The following is a 25,942-nucleotide window of genomic DNA, read 5'->3' on the forward strand; positions in this document are numbered from 1 at the left end:
TAGTGCAGAACAAGCGAACGGATGAATGCATGGTCGTGGTTGAGTTGTGTGCACTGTAGCTCTGCTCGGCAGGTTATTTTTAGCGCTCCTGCTAAGCTCTGCAGCCTCTAAACGCTTCACACTGAAAGACAGGAGAGATACAGTGTATATATAAGGAGAACTTTAATGAGGCGCAGGTTCCGCTGCATGTTTGTTTAATCAGGGCTGCCTTTCAGTCAATCTCCACCTCCTTGATAAATGCGGGATGCTCAAATGCGTGTTACATAAGTCATCCATCTTCCTCCCTGTCTCCCTGCTCATCTATCCATTCCTCTTCCCGCCCACAACCTTCATCCTCCTCTCATTGTGTATAGTCACACCGATGCCTCGTACATTACAAGGACTTTTATGGGATGCTTTCTCTCTGTCTCTCTCCCTCTCTCTCTCTCTCTCTCTCTCTCTCTCTCTCTCTCAGTCGTGCCCTGCTTGTATAAACAGACATGATGTATTGCTCTCTCCTCTCCTCTCCTGTCCTCTCCTCTCTTCTTCATCATCATTATCACTTCATCCCTCATTCTTCTTCCGTACTCTGTCTCAACCTCTGCGGCCTCCCCCCCCTCTTCCTCTTCCATGCAAATTCTCCTCATTCGCAGTACTGCCCACCCAGCACCCAGCCCACGGTCACGCCACAGCAATTACAAGCAAACAGGATGAGAATGTGTTATTCATTTGACATATTACTCCAATCAATTAAAACTTTCCCCACAATGTTTTGCGAAAGAGCCCTTGAGCTCAACCCTAACGCTGCACTTCAGACCAGCCGCGGCTGCCATTTCTAGTACGCTTTTCCGCTAAATCAGCATGTCCGAGTGACACCCACATAAATAAGGAAGTTGTGGTCCGCCATGGTGGGCTCTGCTGTTTCGGGTGGCTCAAAGCCAGTAGCTGTGCCCGCTAGGAGAGCTCCCAGGCAGGGAGGAGAAATACAGACACTCGGACGGTGCTCCCCTCTGGCAGCTTGTTTCTAGACAAATCTATAGATTTTAGGTAAGAAATAGGCCATGTAAAAACATCTACAACTGCTAGTGTAACATGTTTTTTTGGTCAGGTGAAACCTGACTAATGAAAGCTCATGAAATGTAGACGACAAGATCGACACGCCTAGTCATACTGAATGCCTAGTCCTGATTGGCTGCCACACAACACGCTGCCTAAGTCAATGGGAGTGTAGGATGATTGCATCTTTCACCTGACAAATATTACTATGTAATCAGTTCTTGTTTAATCAATATTCAGTACTTCCATACAATAGTCTATTTATCTCCTTCGTACCTCTAGTCCACGGCTATTTCAGACTGCAAAAGGTTGGCTGCAACTCTGTCTCGCTGCGCAGCGGCAGCAAAGTTGAGCTTTTCTCAACGTTGCCTCTCCGTTTTCCGCCCCGGCTCACTCCTCACCACAGACAATGCACTGAACCTCTCTGTGTACTCTCAGAACATGGGATCACTCCTCACCACAGACAATGCACTGAACCTCTCTGTGTACTCTCAGAACATGGGATCACTCCTCACCATAGACAATGCACTGAACCTCTCTGTGTACTCTCAGAACATGGGATCACTCCTCACCACAGACAATGCACTGAACCTCTCTGTGTACTCTCAGAACATGGGATCACTCCTCACCACAGACAATGCACTGAATCTCTCTGTGTACTCTCAGAACATGGGATCACTCCTCACCACAAACAATGCACTGAATCTCTCTGTGTACTCTCAGAACATGGGATCACTCCTCACCACAGACAATGCACTGAATCTCTCTGTGTACTCTCAGAACATGGGAGCAGAATCTCGCTGCAGGAGTGAATTTAACAGTATTGAACATATGGTGCATTTGTATAGCACCTTTTATCCAAGGCGCTTTTACATATATTGCGCGTTACATTCACCCATTCACATACACATTCATACACCGATGGCGGCGGAAACCATGCAAGGCCAACCAACCGGCACATCAGGAGCAATTAGGGCTTCAGTGTCTTAACATAAAGTATGGCGGAGGTATGTCCAAATTGTATTAGGTACAGCTGTGAGTCCCAATCATCACCTTGTGCGTACTATGCTTAGCGTTTTGAGCGTGTTTAGCCGTGAATTACAACGAGCAGTGTTGCTGTTTTCCCATCACGCTGCCTCGATGTTGTGGCAGGGGATAAATGTGGTATATCTTATCAGACTGAACACACCTGCCTGGCTTGGTGTGCTTGAACTGAACCCTGGGGCATTTTTACCTTTCTAGTTTGGTTAAGTTTAGACTTTCGAGAAGGTGCTGAGCACACCCCAGCCAAAATGTGGCTGCCGATCAAACAATTGGCCCATCTGGGAAAGGTGGTCTGAGCTTCTATAGTGTAACCCTGAAGCGGTGTGATTGAAGCCAGTGGATCAGGTGTACCGGCTGTTGGAAGCAGTTTGGACGGAGTAGCCTACGATGCATTATGCATGAGTGGAAAATGCACACGTTTAGTTGAGCCATCCAAACTTCAGGATGGATCAGGAAAAATACTGCATGATGACATTTCATCATTTCCAGTGTTATCTGACACTGGCATCTGCTTGCAGAATCTCTTTGGAATTTACACAGGGCAAGGTTATTTGTATAGCACATTTCAGACAAAACTTTAATTTGAAGTTCTTTACTTAAGGCATAACAAGTAATTGAAGGCTTAAAAAAACATGTCTCTAGGGAGTGTGCATACAAAGTTGTACACCGATCCAGTTAGAGGTAAAAACACTAATCGGCCAGTTATAGCGGCACCATGAGGCTGAGCTGAAAATATTCAAGTGGCATTTCTTCCTCGGCCTAGTGGGAATGTGCGTGCCAAATATTACGGAAATCACACAATGTGTTCATGATTTTGCGGCATTTTGTTTGAAACTGAGCACTCCTGCGAACTTTGGAAGCCAGTATTAGCCAATCAGGATGGTGGCTGAAAAATCTGAAAGACCCGTTTCGTTGAATGGCTCCAGAGAGACTGTGTACCAATTTGCGTGATGTTTGGACAAAATCTGAGCCCATTTCCGATCACCCGATCCGATCGGGACAACCCTATAGTGAGAATATCATGTTGAATCCTTGAATCCAAACAATGTTTATTAGTGCAGGTGCACACACTGCACAGCAAGGTATTTAACTATGAGTGCTACAGACAACTACCGGTATGCACAAATCTCTGTCAAATTTGTCAATGTTATTCATTATAGGCACCAAGCTCTATACTAAAGACCCAACGCCCCTTTTGACTTCACTCTGTTTGTATTCACATTCAACGCAGAAGAGAAACGATGTATGAACCTTTCAAATCACCTCATTTCTTTCTTTATTTGAAATACAAAAACCGCTCCTCTAAAAGGAGGGCAAACCCAAAAGTCCGGTACTTTTCTAATCACCTTTATATGTCTTTCAACTTCACATCTGTCTTTTATTTCAAATATAATAAATGCTTCTCTAAAAGGAGGAAAAACACAAAAATGACGACCATATTCATAATCACTTATGCAGCCCGATTTCCAACATTCCCCACTTCCTCCTGACCACCTCTGGTATATATATATAACCCATTCTGTACGGGAACCCCTTTTTGGTGTTTTAACTATTGAAAAATAGCAGATCTACAAACGAGCTTGTAGGTCTGCTATTTTTTTTTAATCGTAAAAATGCGACAACAAATCTTTGAATATATATTCTTTCAGAGCGAACGTTTTTATTTTATTTTGACGTCAGGACTAAATGGGATAATATATGGGATTCCCCCCCTCCTCTGGTACAGTATATATATAATATCTGGTATTCCCCCCCTCCTCTGGTACAGTATATATATATATAATATCTGGTATTCCCCCCCACTCCCCAGGTGCACAGCAACAACCGGCACACGCAGGGCGTGCGTGTCTTCAGCAAGGTGGAGTGCCAGTTCAAGCCGGAGCTCCTGCAGCCCTGGTCGTCTCCGCCGCTGTCGCTGGCCGTCCCCCTGGGGGACCTGAAGGACCCGTCGTCCAGGCCCGTCTCCCTGCCGCTGGGAGGCCGCCCCGCCAAGATCCTCCGCTGCAAGTTCTTCTTCGCCGACCGCTGGCTCCTCATCAGCGAGATCTCCTTCTCCTCTGGTAGGCTGAACGGAGGCTGTGGAGGAGGAGGAACTGTGGGGGAGGGAGATTGTTTGTGTTTCACAGAATGTGGCTTGAGGTTTTACACTCTGTGTGGTTGCCTGAAACAAGGAGCCTTTTATCGAGGTGCTATACCTAGAAATAGACACTGCACAAGAGAGTAGAGGCAGGGCAAAGGTTTAAAACAATCAAGTTAAAAACAATAATTTCTTATAATTTCTTATCGTCGCCCCCCCTCCCCACCAGACCAGAAGGGCCGACGAGGCAAGGGATTATGTTTTGGATGTTTTTTTTTTATTGGTGTCAATAAAGCCTTTAACCTAAGGATGATATGTTGCTCATCATCTTCTATCTGCTCTGTGGGTGTCAGACAGCCATGTTGATAATTGGTCAGTGTTTGTTGTGATGAGGTGAGATGATATTCATGTCATCTCTTTGAATCCCACTCTCTTCTTACCTCTCTCTCTCTCTCTCTCTCTCTCTCATTCTATTGTCTTTCTCAGAGCCATTTGGAGAGGGCGTCACCGACACCCCTCCTCATATCCCCCACCCTGCTCCTCCGTCTCTCCCCACCACCTCCCCTGCTCCCCCCCGCCCCCGCGCCCTGCCCACCCTGTCCTCCGCCCCCTCGCCCAGCGACAACTCCTCCAACACCACCGCCGGCCCCAACGGTGAGTTCTGATCTGCTCACGCTCCTCTTCCTGTGTCTTCCCGTCTTATTCGTCCTCCTCCTCTTCTCCTCCTCACCCTTTTGCTGTTAATTTAGTCCAGATTTTAGGTTTAGTTCTAGTTTTGTGGATTCATTTATTTTTAATGCGTGGCCTGACCTCCACCAAGTGACCTGGAACTACTTAATATTCAACAAAACCAGACCAGAACTCCCACCATGGGACTCGGGGAAGGAATTAATACCTTTGCAACTACTATACTAATGGCAAGTATTTCCTACAGCTTTAAGTCCAAAACTAACCCTTTAATCGCGAAATGACACGCGCAAAGCTCTATCCATCATTCTTTCTTTGTGTATCTCCTCTCCTGAGTAATAGGATTGTCGGCACAATGTCTCGGCTCAGTGCCAAAAGGCAGCCACCACCAGTACCAAAGACCCCATACACACATGCGCACGCACATGCACTCACACACACACTCATGTCATCACGTCACACACTCCCAAATCCTCTGGGCCTCCAGCCAGCCTTCACTCCATCAATCTTTACCTACATTCACTGCAAGATGCTTATCTCAGGGAGCTCATTGTGCGGAAAGGACAAGGCGGTATTGGCGCTATAATAAAGGTCATGAAGTTTCAACTTTGTGTGACTGAGGCGGTCTCTCATTCCAGCGTTATAGAGTAGCCTATTCACAGCGGAGATGCAATGTGACAGATGTGGCTCCTTTGTGTAAACTACTCTCAATACAAAAATACCCTCACTTGAACTGAATGTTAATCCTGTTGCAGACTGAATGACACAGTGTATATAGTCAACATGTCATGGTGGTCACCACCGGCACACCAAAGCACTTCTATCGAGAAGCAAAGTACTGGAACTCTCATTCAAAGGACCACAGACTGACTTGGACTCTATTATATAGACTCCCCCAATTTACACCAGTACATTTATTTAATATTATTATTCACATTAAATTGTAAATTTAATGGTCAAAATGTCTTCTACTGATTACTCAACAAAAATGTGTGTGTGGGAATATTCATATTCTTTGTAATAAACCATTTTTGCTAACGGCAAAGTGCTTGCTACCGCCCAAGTAACCATCGTTTGCACAATAATGTTTACTTTTTTTTTTGCTCTATTTAGCTTTATTAAATAAATGCGACTCACACGTACATCTACATGTATTTAGACAGACTCGTACTATTCACTCCACCTTCCCTCTTCCACGACCCTCCTCTTGAGTCCTCCTCCTCCTCCTCCCCATCATTCAGTTCTCTTCTCATCCACTCCATCTTCTCCCCTCCTTTTTCCATCCCTCGCTCCTCCTCCAGACCCCTCCAGCCCCATGACCTCGGACCTCCCGGCTAACGGCACGCTTTCAGGTGAGAGAGACAAAAAAAAAGGAGGAAATTAAAAAAACAAGGTAGAGACAGAGAGAGAGAGTGGGTGGGGAGGCGGACGAATGGAGAGGGACCAGTGAGATGGGTTTGCAGTGCAGCACATCCTCCTCTTTGGCGTCGGTCCAGCATCTTAAAAGTGTCCCACTGTTCAGCAGAGACCAGGGAGGTTTATTGGAGCAGGAGGTGGAGGCGAGGGGGGAGGAGAGGCGTCTGGCACTCCTTCTCAATCCCGCTGGGGTTTAAAGATATACAGACATAACAAGGAAGGGAAACAAACCCTTTGCTGCTAACACTTTGCTATAGCATGTTATATTTATGTACAACAACAGCTGGGCTTTCCTGTGGTCTCCCCGCACTGCATGTTTCTTAGGAGCCCAGGCTCCGTTTGACACATCCAGACAATAACAGAACTCTAAAATGTCTCTGTGTGGTTGCAGAACAAGAGCTTTGGATCTTCCTTCGGCTGTGGTTGACCGGCTGTGTTTGGGTTTTCTCAACCACCCTTGTGCAGTCTGGGCTGAGAGAGAGAGAGAGAGAGAGAGAGAGTGTGTGTGTGTGTGTGTGTGTGTGTGCGCGCGAGTGTGTGCGTCCACTAAGCTTTATGTTACAACCGTACCAGCTTTTGTCCAGTTGGACTTGGGTTTTCTTTTACGAGTTATGTTTATGGTCCTAAGTTTATGCCAAAGGGTTTCGCAAAGAAAACCCTTTCTCTCATTCTAGTGAGACGACACATTTGACCTTCACAGCAGGAGAAATAACAACAGTCGCCAAATTAATAATATAAATCGGACTCACTCCAAGGGCTGCCGAGAGGCACAGAATTACACTGCGTGCACATTCTGTTCCCAGCAGTGCAGCAGGGGCTTTGAGAGAGACGCCGTGGTATGAACTAATGCATACTGGATGCGTGCTTTCACACACAATCCCACATCAGACACGCGCTAAGCCCTGATGATGCTATCGGGGTGTGGCATGGGGACTTTGTCACCATGCGGACGGTGCTGCTAAGTGCCATAGACTCAGCACTGCCCTCTCCCCACCTGGAGAAGAGTAACTCTTGCGTGAGAATGCTGTTGATAGATTACACGACCACGGTTGCCTCCAGACTCCAGACACCAAACTAATAAGAAACGTAGGACTCAACCCCGGCCTGTGCAGCCGGACCCTGGACTTTCTGTACAGACACACTGTACATGTAAATACTGTGCATGTTTATGTCAACGTTGCACACAGCACCTTCAAGCACCGATAAGCGCTGACCAACGTTAGTTTGTTTGTTTTTTCCATATGTTTATGATGATATAATGATGATGATTATTATTGCTGGTGCTGCAATGTCTCAGGAACCAGACCAAAACAACTGTACTCTTATCTACCCATACACAAGTTGTAACAATAAAAAACCTTGAACCTCCGACGCATCCTGGCACAAACCCTTGTACATGTACGAACATACACTTTGAGTTGGATTGACATTTTCACCATCATTTTAGCTGACACTCCTCTGTAGAGCGAGTTAGAACAAGCATGACCGTTGTGGATGTGTGTCAGTTTTTGGCTCACCAGCAAACAGCCAGTTAGAAAGAGTTTGAGTGTAAAAGCCATATTGAATGTGCACAAACACAGCACATGTAAGAGTTAGACTACTGCCGTTCACACAATTCCCCTTTGTCACGGAAAGCAGTAACGATACCAATTGCAATTGAGGCATTTTTCCTCTTTATTCATCTTTCTACATTCTCCAGGGCCCGACTTTGCTGCCGGGACTCCAAGGGCGGGACTTCCAGTGGCCAAGGACGACAGCAGCAACACCGCCATTCTGATTGGCTGCCTGGTGGGGATTATCCTACTGCTACTGGCTGTTATAGCTGTCATTCTATGGAGGCAGTACTGGAAAAAAATACTAGGCAAGGTGAGAATCCAGAGAGTGTGTGTGTGTGTGTGTGTGTGTGTGTGTGTGTGTGTGTGTGTGTGTGTGTGCGCACGTGCACAGTCTGCTCGCGTGTGTGTGCACAGTCTGCGCGTGTGTCTACATGAAGGTCAAGTCCCCCTCCAACCTAGCAGCAGCATGTATTATTGCATATGCGTGCATATATACTGTTTGCAGACTCATATAACTGGTGTTTAGAGTCAATCCAATCGACTGATGCTTGCTGAGGACAGCAGAGCCGAACAAAGACAATTAAGAGCCGCCAGACAGCTGGTGAGATGACCGCCTTCAGCCACCATGTCTGCTTTCAGGTGCTCAGGCATCAGAACCGCCCCGTGCTCTGAGTACCGTCCGTCTGGTATTCACTTGAAAACGACACAATGGGCACTTTTAGCAATGAGAGGCTGAGAATGTGTTCCAAGTGCACCGTTGATTTCTGTGAAGCAAGCCTAGCCAGGCTTGTCATTATGTCCGGTACCTGGGGAGCTTATTAGTGATATATCTGGTGGAGTCTGGTGTACAGTATGTGGAAGAAAACTTTTGTATTTTCTATAGTATACAGATAACTATATGTGTATGTGTCAAAGCCATTTTATTTATTTATTTTACAATAGGTTACAACTGCATTTCTTAGCGATTAACACAAATTGGTATTGTTAGTTGTCACTGCTGAGTGCTGACCCCATACTGTGTGTTCTGGGGAGGGTGGCAATGCCAGTGGCACAGACGCAGCCAATTGTGCTCGTTGGAGCACCCGGTCAAGCCGGAGGCCGTTGCCGTGAATCGAAGCCCTTCAGTCTCCACCGTGATGGACAGGAACTTTACCCCTGCGCCACACAGACACATTCTCAGCATTTTTTCAAATCTCTTCACAGAGGTCTCTGTAGCAACATGCAGCTTGGCACCAAAACTACCCAACAATGAAAACATCTCTCAGCGTCTATAGGGGCTATATCTTGCCCCACCCCTTAATCCTTATCCCTAAACTTACTTGCCATTTTTTACTATATTGACAAACATTTTAAAATAGTTCAACTAGCCGATCTACATCGACACACACACACACACACACACACACACACACACACACACACACACACATACACACGCACACACGTCCACACACGCAGCGTGGACATTAAAAACAAACCCATTCAAAGGACCACAATGGAAATATGCTATTGAGCTTTATTGTGTTTTATCCGTCAGTCAAGGTAGATGAATTTAATTTAGCTCATGCTTGAATTTGAGTGGGAGAGGTATTTTGAATGCTGTTATCATTGAATGCATTTTGTACCAAAGCAATGAAAGAAATCACTTACCCTATCGTGTGAAGAGATTTTAAAAGGAGCGCTCAATAGTATTACATTGTAGTAACAATAACCACTGTATGAATACCTTTGAAAAGATTCTCTACTGATTATATACCGTATTATAGCTGTTTCCGTGCAGCAGTTCGTACACAGCTGCACCTGTTCAGCGCTGTTCACAATAAAAGCACACTATTGTCTGAAATGTGTTTAAATGATCTCATTTCAATGATATACATGGCAACACAATCCAGTTTAAGAAATAGAGGCAGTGCTTTCATAACATGCAGGCATTAAGTGAAGGTGGGGGCAGCATGTGGCCCCCGGGCCGCCAGTTGCCCACCCCTGGTCTAAGTGGTTAAATTGAAGTACCGGTATTTATTTTTGCGGCACCCCTGGCCTTGCGTCACGGCACCCACTTTGAGAAGCCCTGCCAATAGAGTTAAGTGCCTCTCTCCCACCCGCCAGGCCCAGGGCAGTCTGTCGAGCGATGAGCTCCGCGTCCACCTGTCCGTCCCCGCGGACAACGTGGTCATCAACAACACACACAGCTACTCCAGCCGCTACCAACGGATACACACCTTCCCCGACGACCGCGAGCGGGAGGGAGGAGAGGGCGAATACCAGGAACCCACCGCCCTGCTGCGGCCACGGGACCACCGAGACAGCACCGGTAAGGACACACACACATGACCACACACACACACACACACACACACACACACACACACACACACACACACACACAGTGGTCAAAATGAACTTAAAGGAAACACTTTCCTGAGGTTTTTATGTGGGTGATATGAGTTTTAAGATATTTTAGTATTTCCAAGGATACTGGGCTCACTTACATCCTGGACTACATGTTGTCTCAGTAAGACAGCCCTCCCCCTATCCACGAGGAGGAGCAGTGCACCAAAGCATTATGGGTATTGTAGTCCAGGAATACTAAAATATCTAAAAACACACACACATTACCCACATAAAAACCCCAGGAAAGTGTTTCTTGTCTCCCAAACATCATTAAAATAAGATCTGGTTGGAAAAAGAAGTATCCCATTTAAGAACGGATAGCATCAGTAGGATTGACATATACTACACACAGACATGTGTGTACATGTTGTATATTATGTAAGATCGCTTCGTATTGTCTTGTCCTTGATTTGCTGACTGCACTATATCAGCAAATCACACATGGTTTTCCAGTAGCGTGACAGTCTCTACAACATCATGCAAAGTTACTGTAAATCCTCCACATGTCACTTTGCACCGCAGAATCAGCACTTACTTTGACTTGTCGTGAGAGAACGCAACCTTAAACTGTGTACAGAAGAGTATCCGCCGCGGTTCCTCCACTGACACATTGTTTGCGTGTTTGTTTGCGCCGGGGGTATTAGGGGGGGATCAAAAAATGATGGGAGCGGAAGAAAATGTGGCATGCATGTGAAGAAAGAGGTGGTGTGCGAGAAAGAGAATGCATTCCACAATAGCAAAACAATTAGGCGAAATGAAACCAAATAATGTGCGAGGAAGCTGTGTCTCCGGGGAGATGCACTGAGCTTAAAAGGACATAGAAGACCCATTGTTCTCCAGGAGAGGGCAAGAGAGAGAGAGAAAGTGTGTGTGTGTGTGTGTGTGCGTGCGTGGGGGCGTGGGGGGCGTGGGGCATGCTGTCTTTACCAGGCGCCTGTGATAGTTTGAAATAACAAAAGTCACTCACACATCATTCCATCCATTGAGATTCGTTGTTATGTTTTTTGGCCTGAGTTGTTGTGTTAACCTTGCCTGTTCCTTGCTATGCTCTCCTGTTCTGTTGTATGTGTTCTGTGCTCCGTGTGTTCTCTGTTGTACTGTGATGGATTTGCTATTGCTAACATTGTCTTGCTGATGACTGTTGTGTTTTTGTGTTGTGATGTCGTGTCGTTTGAATTGTGTTGCGTTGTTGCCATGTACCGTGTTGTGTTGCATTATGTTGTATTGTGTTTGTTTGTGTTTCGTTGTGTCATGCAATGTTGCTGTACTGTGTTGCATTGCATTGTGCCTTATTCGCCGCCTTGTATGCTGCGTGAATAAACCATATCATCTGTGTGTGTGCCTGTACAATGCCTGGTGCCTTGTGTGTCCGTGCTTTGTCGTGTGTTGTGTGTGTGTATGTGTGTGTACCCTCCCAGCCTTGCTGTTAAACAACCCAGCCTATCACCTGCTCCTGTCAGATCACAGACAAGGCGCGTGGCCCATAGCCCTCCCCAGCACCGCTCAGGAAAAGAGACTCAATGTGCCCCAGGGTAAGACACCTCTGGCTGGGGGAAAGCAGTCAGGCTGGGCTCCTGAACCTAGCAGGGACGCACAAAGTAAACGCCTGTGGAATTGATTATTGCAATTTAGTTTCCAGCAATTGATTATCAACTTAATTAATATGAAAACATTAAAGTTTGTGTATAAGTCTCTCTCTACAAAAGCTGCATTCACGGTTCGCATTATGATGTGGATATTTGAATTTACACATTGAATACATTTAAACTATTGGCATATTGTCATGATTCCACTGAAGTCAGAATGTCTGCTTAGTTGGAAATAATCCAAACGTTGATGCAAAACATGAAAGAGACTAGCTTTGTTCCCCAAACATCAAAAAATCCAGCAAGATAATGATAGTTGTTTCCCATAATCGTGTAGCCATTGTGCTTATTAGCAACCAAGTGCTGCAAGACAACATAATTCCTAGTCTAGTTAAGTGTGGAGCGGCAGAGAAAGTGTAGTCGTAACAGTTTCATTTTTGCATGCGTATGACTTTCACCACAACCCCTCCTGTCACTCATGTTACTTAACGAGCTCACCTCACTCACCATCTCCAGATAACTACTGTTTTGTTTTAAGACACTAAATCCATTGGCAGTAGCGGTTTGCCCGACAGTGTGGGACGAGATAGTCTCACATTTACAAGACAGCTTTAGAGAAAGACAGATGGTTATTTCAATTTGTTTATTTTTTTCCACCGTCTGTCAAACTAACCTTTTAATCTTGCCCCCTCTCTCTCTCTCTCTCTCTCTCTCTCTCTCTCTCTCTCTCTCGGTCTCTCTCTATCTCTTTCTCCTCATCAATCTTCTCTCCATCTGTCTCTCTCTCTCTCCCCATGTCCTCCATCACCCTGCGCCTTCTGTTCTGTTCACCCACTCCCACCCTCCTTCTTCACCAATTTTCTCATCTCTTCTTCGGACCCCGCCACCTGTCTCTCCATCTCTTCTTCCTACTCTCTCTCTCTCTCTCTCTCTCTCCTCCCTTCCTCCTGGTGCAGCCTGCGGTGTGGACAGAGACCTGGAGAAGAGCTTCCCCCTGGCGCACCAGGAGGAGCCTCCCCCGTACCCGGGTGCCCCTCCCTACCCCTCGCTGTCTCCCCCCAGCGTGCCACACTACGCCGAGGCCGACATTGTGAGCCTCCAGGGGGTGAGCGGAAACAACACGTACGCCGTGCCCGCTGCCGCCGCCGCCGCCAACTGTTCCTCCACCTCGTCCAGCCCCGTGGCGGACTCGTCGGCCGCCTGCCCCCCACTTCCCGAGCTGCCCCGACACAGACTGGTCTTCAAGGAGAAGCTGGGAGAGGGCCAGTTTGGAGAGGTGTGTGTGTGTGTGTGTGTGTGTGTGTCTGTCTGTCTGTCTGTGTGTGTGTGTGTGTGTGTGTGTGTGTGTGTGTGTGTGTGTGTGTGTGTGTGTGTGTGTGTGTGTGTGTGTGTGTGTGTGTGTGTGTGTGTGTGTGTGTGTGTGTGTGTGTGTGTGTGTGTGTGTGCATCCACGTGTTATTGCAGTACTGTATAACAGCGTCTATTATCTGCCCGTGAAAGGTACACCTGTGTGAAATCGAGAATCCTCAGGACCTGCCCAACCTGGAGTTTCCCTTCAATGTCAGGAAAGGTCGCCCCCTGCTGGTGGCTGTGAAGATACTGCGCCCAGACGCTTCAAAGAATGCCAGGTCTGTAGTGCCAACTTGTGCTTGTGTGAGTGTGTGTGTGTGTGTGCGCGCGTTACAGCCCAATATATACCATTGTTTTTATCACTATCTTGGGTTCTGGACGTATTCCAAGTGCAGCATTAGTGGGATGTGGGTCTGACTCTGCATGTTCTCACAAGCCTGTACAGTCAGCTACGTCATTTAGAAGTGATAGAACTGCTTGTTCATGTTGTTTCCATCAAACGTGATCTGTCCAGCTGCTTTGTTCTAGAATGGGGGGGGGGGGGGTGTCACTCATTCACCCTCCCTTACTTTGTCCTGCATTCAGTAAAACCTCACGTCTGTCTGAATTCTCCTTACTTTTAAGCAGACCACTAGTGTTAATATGGAAGCTGAGAGGGAGAGAATTGGTTAAGTATAAGTTTGAGCGATTGTCTTTGTTGATGGATTCTCTCTCTCTCTCTCTCTCTCTCTCTCTCTCTCTTCAGGAATGACTTCCTGAAGGAGGTGAAGATCCTGTCTCGTCTGAAGGATCCTAACATCATCCGTCTGCTGGGTGTGTGTGTGAGCAGCGACCCCCTGTGCATGGTCACAGAGTACATGGAGTGTGGAGACCTCAACCAGTACCTGTCCCACCGCGTGCTGTTGGACAAGAGCGGCCCATCGCACAACACCCCCACTATCAGGTAACGTGGATGGACACACGCAAAACAATGTGCACTCGTATGAACAGAAGTTAGTTATTTATTTACATGATTTCAAATTTCAATTTCAATTTAGGCATTTAGCAGACGCTCTTGACCCAGAGCGACTTACATTTAAGCAAAAACCAAAACAAAAGCATGCCATACATTTAAGCAAAAACAAAAAGCATGGCATACATCACATAATAAAAAGTAGTTATCATGAAACATGCGTAAGCTAAGAACGTAACAGTGGAGTATCTATGTAAACTATACATACTATACTATATTATATATTATACATGTGTACTATAAAGTGCTATGACTACATAAAATGCAATTCTAGTGCTGTCTACGTAACATGCTACAAGTCTGTTTAAAATACTATCTAAGTCTACATAAAGTGCTATATTTAAAATACTATCTAAGTCTACATGAAGTGCTATCTAAGGGGCTAGTGCTACGGGCCATGGTGGAGTCTGAAGAGGTGGGTTTTCAGACTACGGTGGAAGATTGGGAGTGAGGCTGCAGTTCTGATTGTGATGGGAAGTGCATTCCATAGTTTTGGAGCCAGAAGGGAGAAGAGTTTGGGACGTGTGGAGCGTTGTCCCGGCGTTTTTAGTGAAGGTACTTCCAGCTTCCCTGCGTTGGCTGATCTGAGTGAGCTGGAGGGTTTGGTACGATCATACTTGTAAGATATGGGGGAGCCATGCCTTTGGTTGCTTTGAATGCCAGCATCAGAGTTTTGTATTCTGTGCGGGCAGCGACCGGGAGCCAATGGAGGGAGCGGAGAAGGGGGGAGACGTGTGAGATTTCTGGCTGGTTGAAGACCAAGCGAGCTGCGGCATTTTGGATCAGTTGGAGGGGCTTAAGTGCACATGCCGGTAGGACAGTAAGGAGGGAGTTACAATAGTCAAGTTTTGACAAGACTGTTGTCTGGATTAGGAGCTGGGCTGACTCCTGGGTGAGGAACGGTCTAATTCGTCGTATGTTATAGAGTAAACCTACAGGATCGAGTGACAGCTGTGATTTGTGTTTTGAGCGAGAGCTGACTGTCCAGGACAACACCAAGGTTCCTGGCTGTTGGGACAGACTTTACCAGGGCGTTGTCTACGGAGATAGTTAGCTCCCGCATAGGGAAGGACTTAGCTGGGAAGAACAGAAGCTCAGTCTTGTCTGGGTTCAGCTTGAGGTGGTTGGAGGACATCCACTGTGAGATGTCAGCCAGGCATGCCGTGATGCGCTCTTCCACCGTTCACAACAACAAGCTGTAGCCTATTTAGTCATGAAACAAAACACTATACGGCACAGGATTATTATTTCATGTGATTTCATGTCAAAACATAACCCGTGTAAAGTAATGGGTCACTCTGCATGTTTACTACTATCTTGTTGATATAATGCCTTTTAGGTCAATAATATAACATTATGTTGCGATATAATAATATAGCAGCGGGTAGGCTACTTGAGGCCAGTCTAGTGTCTTCGGAGTTTTTGGAACGATGATGCACCGCCAAATACTACCACCATACTACACACCTTACCTAGAAATGGCCCTCTCCCAGTGTCTCCTTGAAACTCCTTTTCAGTTTCTTTTCTATCCTTTCCATTTATTTGATAATAATCCACATTATTGTCCCACTGCCCTCCCTGCGTTCCTTCCTTCCCTCCTTTGCTCCGCCTCTCTCACAGCTACCCGGCTCTCATCGCCATGGCGAGTCAGATCGCGTCGGGGATGAAGTTCCTGTCCTCGCTCAACTTCGTCCATCGGGACCTGGCCACGCGTAACTGCCTGGTGGGCGGCGAGCGGGGGGAGAGCAACGAGGACCGGGGCGGTGAGCGGCCCATCAAGATCGCAGACTTCGGGATGAGCAGGAACCTCTACGCTGGAGACTACTACAGGATCCAGGGCAGAGCGGTGTTGCCCATACGATGGATGGCCTGGGAGTGTATACTGATGGTGAGACAGGAGTGTGTTTGTGTGTGTGTGTGTGTGTGTGTGTGTGTGTGTGTGAGTGAGTGTGAGTGAGTGAGCGAAATTTGCCATGCTGATATTCGGAAGCCTGGGCCATGTGCATAAACTGACCATGAGTGGCCTAAGAATAGCTGGCATGGCAAAGAGCAAAACCAAACAACTTGCCAAATTACTGTTCTGTTCCGGCTGTTATAGGCAGTTTGTCTGTGTGGAGGAGGAGGTGCCAATTGTGTATCCTTGAGTGAACATGAACTGTCGACCCCGTCATATTTGTTTCCTTGTCAAATTTGTGTGCGTTTTCACAGGGTAAGTTCACCACAGCCAGTGACGTGTGGGCGTTTGGTGTGACTCTGTGGGAGATGCTCAGCGTTTGTCAGGAGCAGCCGTACTCCAACCTGACAGATGAGCAGGTCATAGACAACGCTGGGGAGTTCTTCAGGGACCACGGCAGACAGGTATAAGCTACACCACCACACCACAGGATTCGTTTAAACGTTTTAATTTCAAGGACCTGGGTTTGGTATGCATGAGTCTGGAAGTGTACAAATGTACCCATAAGGGTTAATTTGGTTCCGTTTGTAATACACTCCCAGAGTTACAGACTTAACCCATTCTGACCGGGCACCCATTTTGGTGTTGGCATCATGTTATGCTTTAGCTATTGAAAAATAGCAGATCTACAAGCTCATATCGCGCCACCGAGTGGCGCGATACGAGCTTGTAGGTCTGCTATTTTTGAAAAAATCGAAGAACGACTGACATTTTTAGAATCTGATCTCAGGTCAGAATGGGTTCATCAGACCAGTGTGTGTCCCGTGGAAACCTCGTATGAATCTGATCTCAGGTCAGAATGGGTTAAAGGCTCCATTCGGTTCCATTTGTAACAGTAACAGACCGGCTGTAAGGGTGCATTTGGATCCATTTTGTTCACTATCTGAGTTACATACCTGTAAGGGTTCATTTGGTCCCTAACTATGAGAAATGTAGCTGTGGAAACCCCCTCAAGGGACACTGAGAACCCAGTGCACTACACACAATCCTGCCTAGGGGTGGAGCTCGAAACCCGAAAAAACCTGATAACAAACATATTGAGTACCCGGTATCAATAAGCTTTGGGCTTATCAAGCCTGTTATCGAGCATAGCGCCCATGACGTCATGTTTAAACAACGAAGACGAGAGGCGATCAGGAAATAAATCCAATCAACCATGATGGCACAAACATGTCGGTCTAAAGGTGCATTGATACCTGCCAAAATTAAGCTTTTAAAGTGACGGTAAACACATTAACCAGTTAACAGTTTCTTCAATATTATTTTTCAAAAGTAAAAATGTCAAATGCCTTCCGTCTGTTAGAAAAGTACTGTATTTGATATTTTATACCCTACGGCATACTATAGCGCGCCGTTTTTCATCCTTTTTGAGGATTTGAAAAAAATGACGAAATGACAAAAACGATGGGTTATAGCCCATGTTTTTTGAAATTTTGAAAAAAAAAGTTAGCCTCGTTTCTCATCATTTTGGAACGTGGGCTATAGCCCATATCGTACAGCATACTATAGCGCACAGTTTTTCATCATTTTTGAAGATTTGAAAAAAATGACGAAATGACAAAAACGATGGGTTATAGCCCATGTTTTTTGAAATTTTGAAAAAAAAAGTTATCCTCGTTTCTCATCATTTTGGACCATGGGCTATAGCCCATATCGTACGGCATACTATAGCGCGCCGTTTTTCATCATTTTTGAGGATTTGAAAAAAATTACGAAATGACAAAAACGATGGGTTATAGCCCATGTTTTTTGAAATTTTGAAAAAAAAAAGTTATCCTCGTTTCTCATCATTTTGGACCATGGGCTATAGCCCATATCGTACGGCATACTATAGCGCGCCGTTTTTCATCATTTTTGAAGATTTGAAAAAAATGACGAAATGACAAAAACGATGGGTTATAGCCCATGTTTTTTGAAATTTTGAAAAAAAAAGTTATCCTCGTTTCTCATCATTTTGGACCATGGGCTATAGCCCATATCGTACGGCATACTATAGCGCGCCGTTTTTCATCATTTTTGAGGATTTGAAAAAAATGACGAAATGACAAAAACGATGGGTTATAGCCCATGTTTTTTGAAATTTTGAAAAAAAAAGTTATCCTCGTTTCTCATCATTTTGGACCATGGGCTATAGCCCATATCGTACGGCATACTATAGCGCGCCGTTTTTCATCATTTTTGAGGATTTGAAAAAAATGACGAAATGACAAAAACGATGGGTTATAGCCCATGTTTTTTGAAATTTTGGAAAAAAAAGTTAGCCTCGTTTCTCATCATTTTGGAACGTGGGCTATAGCCCATATCGTACAGCATACTATAGCGCGCAGTTTTTCATCATTTTTGAAGATTTGAAAAAAATGACGAAATGACAAAAACGATGGGTTATAGCCCATGTTTTTTGAAATTTTGAAAAAAAAAGTTATCCTCGTTTCTCATCATTTTGGACCATGGGCTATAGCCCATATCGTACGGCATACTATAGCGCGCCGTTTTTCATCATTTTTGAGGATTTGAAAAAAATTACGAAATGACAAAAACGATGGGTTATAGCCCATGTTTTTTGAAATTTTGAAAAAAAAAGTTATCCTCGTTTCTCATCATTTTGGACCATGGGCTATAGCCCATATCGTACGGCATACTATAGCGCGCCGTTTTTCATCATTTTTGAGGATTTGAAAAAAATGACGAAATGACAAAAACGATGGGTTATAGCCCATGTTTTTAGAAATTTTGAAAAAAAAAGTTAGCCTCGTTTCTCATCATTTTGGAACGTGGGCTATAGCCCATATCGTACAGCATACTATAGCGCGCAGTTTTTCATCATTTTTGAAGATTTGAAAAAAATGACGAAATGACAAAAACGATGGGTTATAGCCCATGTTTTTTGAAATTTTGAAAAAAAAAGTTATCCTCGTTTCTCATCATTTTGGACCATGGGCTATAGCCCATATCGTACGGCATACTATAGCGCGCCGTTTTTCATCATTTTTGAGGATTTGAAAAAAATGACGAAATGACAAAACGATGGGTTATAGCCCATGTTTTTTGAAATTTTGAAAAAAACAGTTATCCTCGTTTCTCATCATTTTGGACCATGGGCTATAGCCCATATCGTACGGCATACTATAGCGCGCCGTTTTTCATCATTTTTGAGGATTTGAAAAAAATGACGAAATGACAAAAACGATGGGTTATAGCCCATGTTTTTTGAAATTTTGAAAAAAAAGGTTAGCCTTCGTTTCTCATCATTTTGGAACGTGGGCTATAGCCCATATCGTACGGCATACTATAGCGCGCAGTTTTTCATCATTTTTGAAGATTTGAAAAAAATGACGAAATGACAAAAACGATGGGTTATAGCCCATGTTTTTTGAAATTTTGAAAAAAAAAGTTATCCTCGTTTCTCATCATTTTGGACCATGGGCTATAGCCCATATCGTACGGCATACTATAGCGCGCCGTTTTTCATCATTTTTGAGGATTTGAAAAAAATGACGAAATGACAAAAACGATGGGTTATAGCCCATGTTTTTAGAAATTTTGAAAAAAAAAGTTAGCCTCGTTTCTCATCATTTTGGAACGTGGGCTATAGCCCATATCGTACAGCATACTATAGCGCGCAGTTTTTCATCATTTTTGAAGATTTGAAAAAAATGACGAAATGACAAAAACGATGGGTTATAGCCCATGTTTTTTGAAATTTTGAAAAAAAAAGTTATCCTCGTTTCTCATCATTTTGGACCATGGGCTATAGCCCATATCGTACGGCATACTATAGCGCGCCGTTTTTCATCATTTTTGAGGATTTGAAAAAAATGACGAAATGACAAAACGATGGGTTATAGCCCATGTTTTTTGAAATTTTGAAAAAAACAGTTATCCTCGTTTCTCATCATTTTGGACCATGGGCTATAGCCCATATCGTACGGCATACTATAGCGCGCCGTTTTTCATCATTTTTGAGGATTTGAAAAAAATGACGAAATGACAAAAACGATGGGTTATAGCCCATGTTTTTTGAAATTTTGAAAAAAAAGGTTAGCCTCGTTTCTCATCATTTTGGAACGTGGGCTATAGCCCATATCGTACGGCATACTATAGCGCGCAGTTTTTCATCATTTTTGAAGATTTGAAAAAAATGACGAAATGACAAAAACGATGGGTTATAGCCCATGTTTTTTGAAATTTTGAAAAAAAAAGTTAGCCTCGTTTCTTATCATTTTGGAACGTGGGCTATAGCCCATATCGTACGGCATACTATAGCGCGCAGTTTTTCATCATTTTTGAAGATTTGAAAAAAATGACGAAATGACAAAAACGATGGGTTATAGCCCATGTTTTTTGAAATTTTGGAAAAAAAAGTTATCCTCGTTTCTCATCATTTTGGACCATGGGCTATAGCCCATATCGTACGGCATACTATAGCGCGCCGTTTTTCATCATTTTTGAGGATTTGAAAAAAATGACGAAATGACAAAAACGATGGGTTATAGCCCATGTTTTTTGAAATTTTGGAAAAAAAAGTTATCCTCGTTTCTCATCATTTTGGACCATGGGCTATAGCCCATATCGTACAGCATACTATAGCGCGCAGTTTTTCATCATTTTTGAAGATTTGAAAAAAATGACGAAATGACAAAAACGATGGGTTATAGCCCATGTTTTTTGAAATTTTGAAAAAAAAAGTTATCCTCGTTTCTCATCATTTTGGACCATGGGCTATAGCCCATATCGTACGGCATACTATAGCGCGCCGTTTTTCATCATTTTTGAGGATTTGAAAAAAAATGACGAAATGACAAAAACGATGGGTTATAGCCCATTTTTTTGAAATTTTGAAAAAAAAAGTTAGCCTCGTTTCTCATCATTTTGGAACGTGGGCTATAGCCCATATCGTACGGCATACTATAGCGCGCAGTTTTTCATCATTTTTGAAGATTTGAAAAAAATGACGAAATGACAAAAACGATGGGTTATAGCCCATGTTTTTTGAAATTTTGGAAAAAAAAGTTATCCTCGTTTCTCATCATTTTGGACCATGGGCTATAGCCCATATCGTACGGCATACTATAGCGCGCCGTTTTTCATCATTTTTGAGGATTTGAAAAAAATTACGAAATGACAAAAACGATGGGTTATAGCCCATGTTTTTTGAAATTTTGAAAAAAAAAGTTATCCTCGTTTCTCATCATTTTGGACCATGGGCTATAGCCCATATCGTACGGCATACTATAGCGCGCCGTTTTTCATCATTTTTGAGGATTTGAAAAAAATGACGAAATGACAAAAACGATGGGTTATAGCCCATGTTTTTTGAAATTTTGAAAAAAAAAGTTAGCCTCGTTTCTCATCATTTTGGAACGTGGGCTATAGCCCATATCGTACAGCATACTATAGCGCGCAGTTTTTCATCATTTTTGAGGATTTGAAAAAAAATGACGAAATGACAAAAACGATGGGTTATAGCCCATGTTTTTTGAAATTTTGAAAAAAAAGTTATCCTCGTTTCTCATCATTTTGGACCATGGGCTATAGCCCATATCGTACGGCATACTATAGCGCGCCGTTTTTCATCATTTTTGAGGATTTGAAAAAAAATGACGAAATGACAAAAACGATGGGTTATAGCCCATGTTTTTTGAAATTTTGAAAAAAAAAGTTATCCTCGTTTCTCATCATTTTGGACCATGGGCTATAGCCCATATCGTAAATTATACGTTGCCATATGATGGTGTCACGTGATGAACATAGCATGAATAAATAGGGACACCAAGTAAAAAGAAATGTAAGTAACGTGTCCCCTACTCTGTCTGTCTGTCCTGTAGGTGTATCTGAGTCGTCCAGCGGTGTGTCCTCAGGGTCTCTATGAGCTCATGTTGAGCTGCTGGAACCGGGACTGCAAGCTCCGCCCCTCCTTCATACACATCCACTCCTTTCTCACCGAGGACGCCATGAACATGGTGTAGCGATAGACACAGGGAAAGAGAGGGAATATAATAAAGAAGAGAAGAGGACAGGCTATGTAGAGAGGTGGAGAGGGGGGGCTACAGGTGGCGGTGGTGTACAGCAGTACAGGCGGAGAGGGGCTGGGAGCAGGTTTGCTTGCTTGTATATTTTTGTATCTCCCGGGGCGGACAGGGCTAAGACGCCGCTGGCTCGGTTTTCGATAGTCCCCTAACCCCACCCCAAACCTAACGCTTCATGTTGTACTACATTGTACGACAATGTCCCTTGCACAAGAAAAACAACATGTAAATGTCTTTTTGACAGGGGACACCTTTGCCTTGTTAAGCTTAAATAAATTAAGCTTAACCACACCCCCACTTCCTTTAACCCTTAATAGTGGAGCTACGTTTGGTAATGAATGAGACACAATGGTAGGTGGTGGGCTGCAGTCTGCGTAGTAGGCATTCTAGGACTGTTTCTTATTTTTCCACATAAGCTGACTTAACACGTACGACTAACATTAAATGCTGTAAAATGTGTGTTAGAGGGCTTAACAGATGCTGCAGATGAAAGCAAAAAAAGGATGGGAATTTCTTGTACTTTGATATATAATAATAGAAGATTAAGAGTTTGTAAAACTATGTGGATGACCTGCAAAACATTTGAAATACAAACGATAAGGGTTTTTTATTTTTTACAGGTGATGGTGTAACTATATATGTATACATTTCTGTTGCCTCGTGCATTTCATGTAACACCTTGCCATCTAGTGGGGACAGTGCACATATACATACAGTACAAGAGTGTGTTGTCTTAGTATTTACAGTATGAGTAGGCATACTGTGCACAGTTTGCTGTATACTATTATTATTCCCATCTCCAACAATTTCCCCTCCACTTCCCCCCATGCCCAACAACATTTTAGCATGGTTTCCCTGTAGCTACTTAAGGGAGCATCCAATACCACAGTTATAACTCTATGCTTATAGCAGAGTGTGGATAGGGTAACTGGTTCAGTCCCTTGCTCCTGTGTTGAAGAAGCATCCCTGAGAGAATGTCACAGAGCCAAGACAAGTTGCTTTTGCAAAAGAGCCAAGTGGTTAAAATGTAAATGTATGATGATGACCAGAATACATTAGACTCCTTCTTTCTGTGAAGGGGTTGTGGTGTTTGTTGTCTCATTCAAGCTGAAGAGGAATCAACTACACTATATTAACACTACAGCCATTTTAAACCAGACTACTCCCTGCACATGGTCTGAGAGCTGCACAAAGAAAAAAGGAAAAAAAAAGACCAGATCACAGATGACCTTTATTGTTGTTGTGAGCCCTAACTCTGAGCCACAGAGAGAACTGTCTTTTTGGTGCCAAAACAGTGGGCCACACACCTGAGAACTGACCCTGAAACTGAACAGAGATCTGCTGGTGCTACTGCCACTGGCGATAATATGACCAGCAAACTGGAACGACTCTCTCCCCCGAAACAGAGACAATACTGCCCCCTAGGGCAGACGAAAGGACAGACATTAGGAGATGCACCTGCTCAGATGTAAGATGTGAGTTTTGGAAATGCATGAATCTGGCCATGACCCAGACACAGGGATAAATGTTAAAATTCCACTACCAGCTGCACTTTAAAATCCTGTATCCCTGGCCGAGCTGAATAATTCTTCTCTGGTATGTAACATGCCTGTCAATGTGGAATTGAATTTGCTTGTGCTGAACATGTTTCAGAGCTAAACATCTTCTTCAACAAAGCATTTTCAAACAAATGGATGTAAATGTTTTTTTCTTGTTTTGTTTTACTTCCATGACATCTTTTCATCATTTGATTGTATGAAACCATTATGCTCTTAAATCAGCGACAGCATTGAGGTGTTGACTCATAACTATAATCTAATTTTGTTCATTCAAATCTATTACTGTATTAAAAACATTTTTATTTTTTCTTATAAAGTTGTAGCATTGGTTAACTAATACATATTGGGAGTCGTGACTCTCCTAAGTTTGGTTAAATGGTGGCCAGTGGTGGAAGAAGTTATCACATTTTCTTACTTTAGTAAAAGTATCAATACTGCATAGTAGAAAGTAAAAGTCTGGTATTCAAACTACTACACTTTAGTAGTAGTACACAAAGTATTGGCATGAAAATATACTTAAATACAAAAAGTTAAAATAAATAAATAATAATAAAATAAACATGCAGAATGTCTCATTCCATAACTTTTCAAAATGAAAATACTCCAATAAAGTAAAAAAATGAAATACCTGAAACTTTCACTTAAGTACAGTACTTGAGTACATGTACTTCCCACCACTGAAAATGGCAACACAAAACTCTTTATGAAACCATCTAATCAATAAACTGACCACAGTAGATCCAATCTTACTGACTGTACAGAAATGCTAATAAGTCCACAATGAGTTTTACAAATTATCAAGTAATCAATGTTTACTGATTGAATGAGTGGGAATGGCCTGTGCCATTTCAATAAAGTATGCTTCTCAATTGATCATTTTTGATACACTGTACTTCAGATGAACCCATATCTTTATGAATATACTGTATGTACTTAGACACTCCTTGATGTCTGTTATTTTGTCTTTTTGTGTCTTTGAAAAGCTGAACCCAATGATGTGTACATATTTTTTAAATGACAGAATTGTTCATTTCCTTCACTAATATATGGAAAACTCTTTGTTACATTTTGGGGGTCTCTTGTTTCTTTGTAGAAAAGCTTGCTACCTTGATGCCATTGTAATTCATTGTGTTGTCTATTTTTGTAGTTGTTTTAATAAAGTTAACCTTTTCAAATACAAAGCCATGTCGTGCACACATACATCAAAGGGGGCTAGCTAGAGCCCCTGCCATTTTGTGAAGTTCAGACGGAGTTCATGATTAATCCCTTTGAACTTCACAGGGCTCCATGAAAAATGACATGTATGTTGTTTTTCATGGTTTTGCCGATAAATAAAAAAGATGAAAATCGTGAAAAAACGACATACTATAGTGTTTTTCATGATTTTCATCATTCTTTTTATCGTCACACCATGAAAAACTACATAGCCTACTATAGTATGTACATACTATTCTTGTAGTATTCATGATATTTTTTTTATATCAAAAAATGAAAAAAAAATTCCGCAATTTCCGCAATTTCCATTTCCGCAATTTCCGCAATTACCATTTCCGCAAATTCCGCAATTTCCACAATTTCCGCAATTCCGCAATTTGACAAAAACGATGGGTTATAGCCCATGTTTTTTTAAATTTTGAAAAAAAAAGTTATCCTCGTTTCTCATCATTTTGGGCCATGGGCTATAGCCTATATCGTACGGCATACTATAGCGCGCCGTTTTTCATCATTTTTGATGATTTGACAAAATTGAAAAAATGAAAAAAACGATGGGTTATAGCCCATGTTTTTTTGAAATTTTGAAAAAAAAAACTTATCCTCGTTTCTCATCATTTTGGACCATATCGTTCTAGTCAGGGTTCTAGTCTCCTGAAGAACATTTTCACTGTCCATCTAAATTCTAAAAGGCTGGTTAAATGAGACATGGGCTATAAGCCATCGTTTTTTTCATATTTTCATTATTTTCAAATCCTCAAAAACGATGAAAAGCGGCGTGCTATAGTATGCCGTACGATATGGGCTATAGCCCATGGTCCAAAATGATGAGAAATGAGGATAACTCAAATTGTCGTAGTGGTTAAGATGTTGGCTTTCCACGTGGGAGACCAGGGTTCGATTCCCGGCTGTTACACTATCATACAAAAGAAGACCTCAACAGCGCTAAGAAAGATCTGATTAATATGATGCTGTGTTATTTAAACTTTACTAACTGAAGGCTAACGAACAAAAGATCACTTCAAAATTACCAGGAG

At 43.3% G+C, this 25,942-nt stretch overlaps 1 protein-coding gene across 5 annotated transcripts in view; it reads left to right on the top strand.

Moving 5' to 3' along the window:
- Positions 1-23,454, top strand: part of ddr1 (discoidin domain receptor tyrosine kinase 1) — a 69,895-nt gene extending 46,441 nt beyond the window's left edge. For 2 of the 5 annotated variants that reach the window (XM_080767661.1, XM_080767662.1), the window contains exons 9-20: positions 3,890-4,139; positions 4,643-4,810; positions 6,145-6,195; positions 7,959-8,125; positions 9,922-10,126; positions 11,625-11,738; positions 12,749-13,068; positions 13,293-13,420; positions 13,888-14,085; positions 15,775-16,042; positions 16,363-16,512; positions 21,934-23,454. In XM_080767661.1, the coding sequence (XP_080623787.1) occupies positions 3,890-4,139; positions 4,643-4,810; positions 6,145-6,195; positions 7,959-8,125; positions 9,922-10,126; positions 11,625-11,738; positions 12,749-13,068; positions 13,293-13,420; positions 13,888-14,085; positions 15,775-16,042; positions 16,363-16,512; positions 21,934-22,074 (2,160 nt within the window). In that variant the 3' untranslated portion in view covers positions 22,075-23,454. The remainder of the gene's footprint in view (positions 1-3,889; positions 4,140-4,642; positions 4,811-6,144; positions 6,196-7,958; positions 8,126-9,921; positions 10,127-11,624; positions 11,739-12,748; positions 13,069-13,292; positions 13,421-13,887; positions 14,086-15,774; positions 16,043-16,362; positions 16,513-21,933) is intronic. The other 3 variants (XM_080767663.1, XM_080767665.1, XM_080767664.1) reach the window with 3 other exon arrangements.
- Positions 23,455-25,942: the final 2,488 nt, after the last annotated feature.

This window comes from Protomyctophum bolini, assembly GCF_963924005.1.
Source record: "Protomyctophum bolini genome assembly, chromosome: 7".
NCBI classification, from domain to species: domain Eukaryota; kingdom Metazoa; phylum Chordata; class Actinopteri; order Myctophiformes; family Myctophidae; genus Protomyctophum; species Protomyctophum bolini.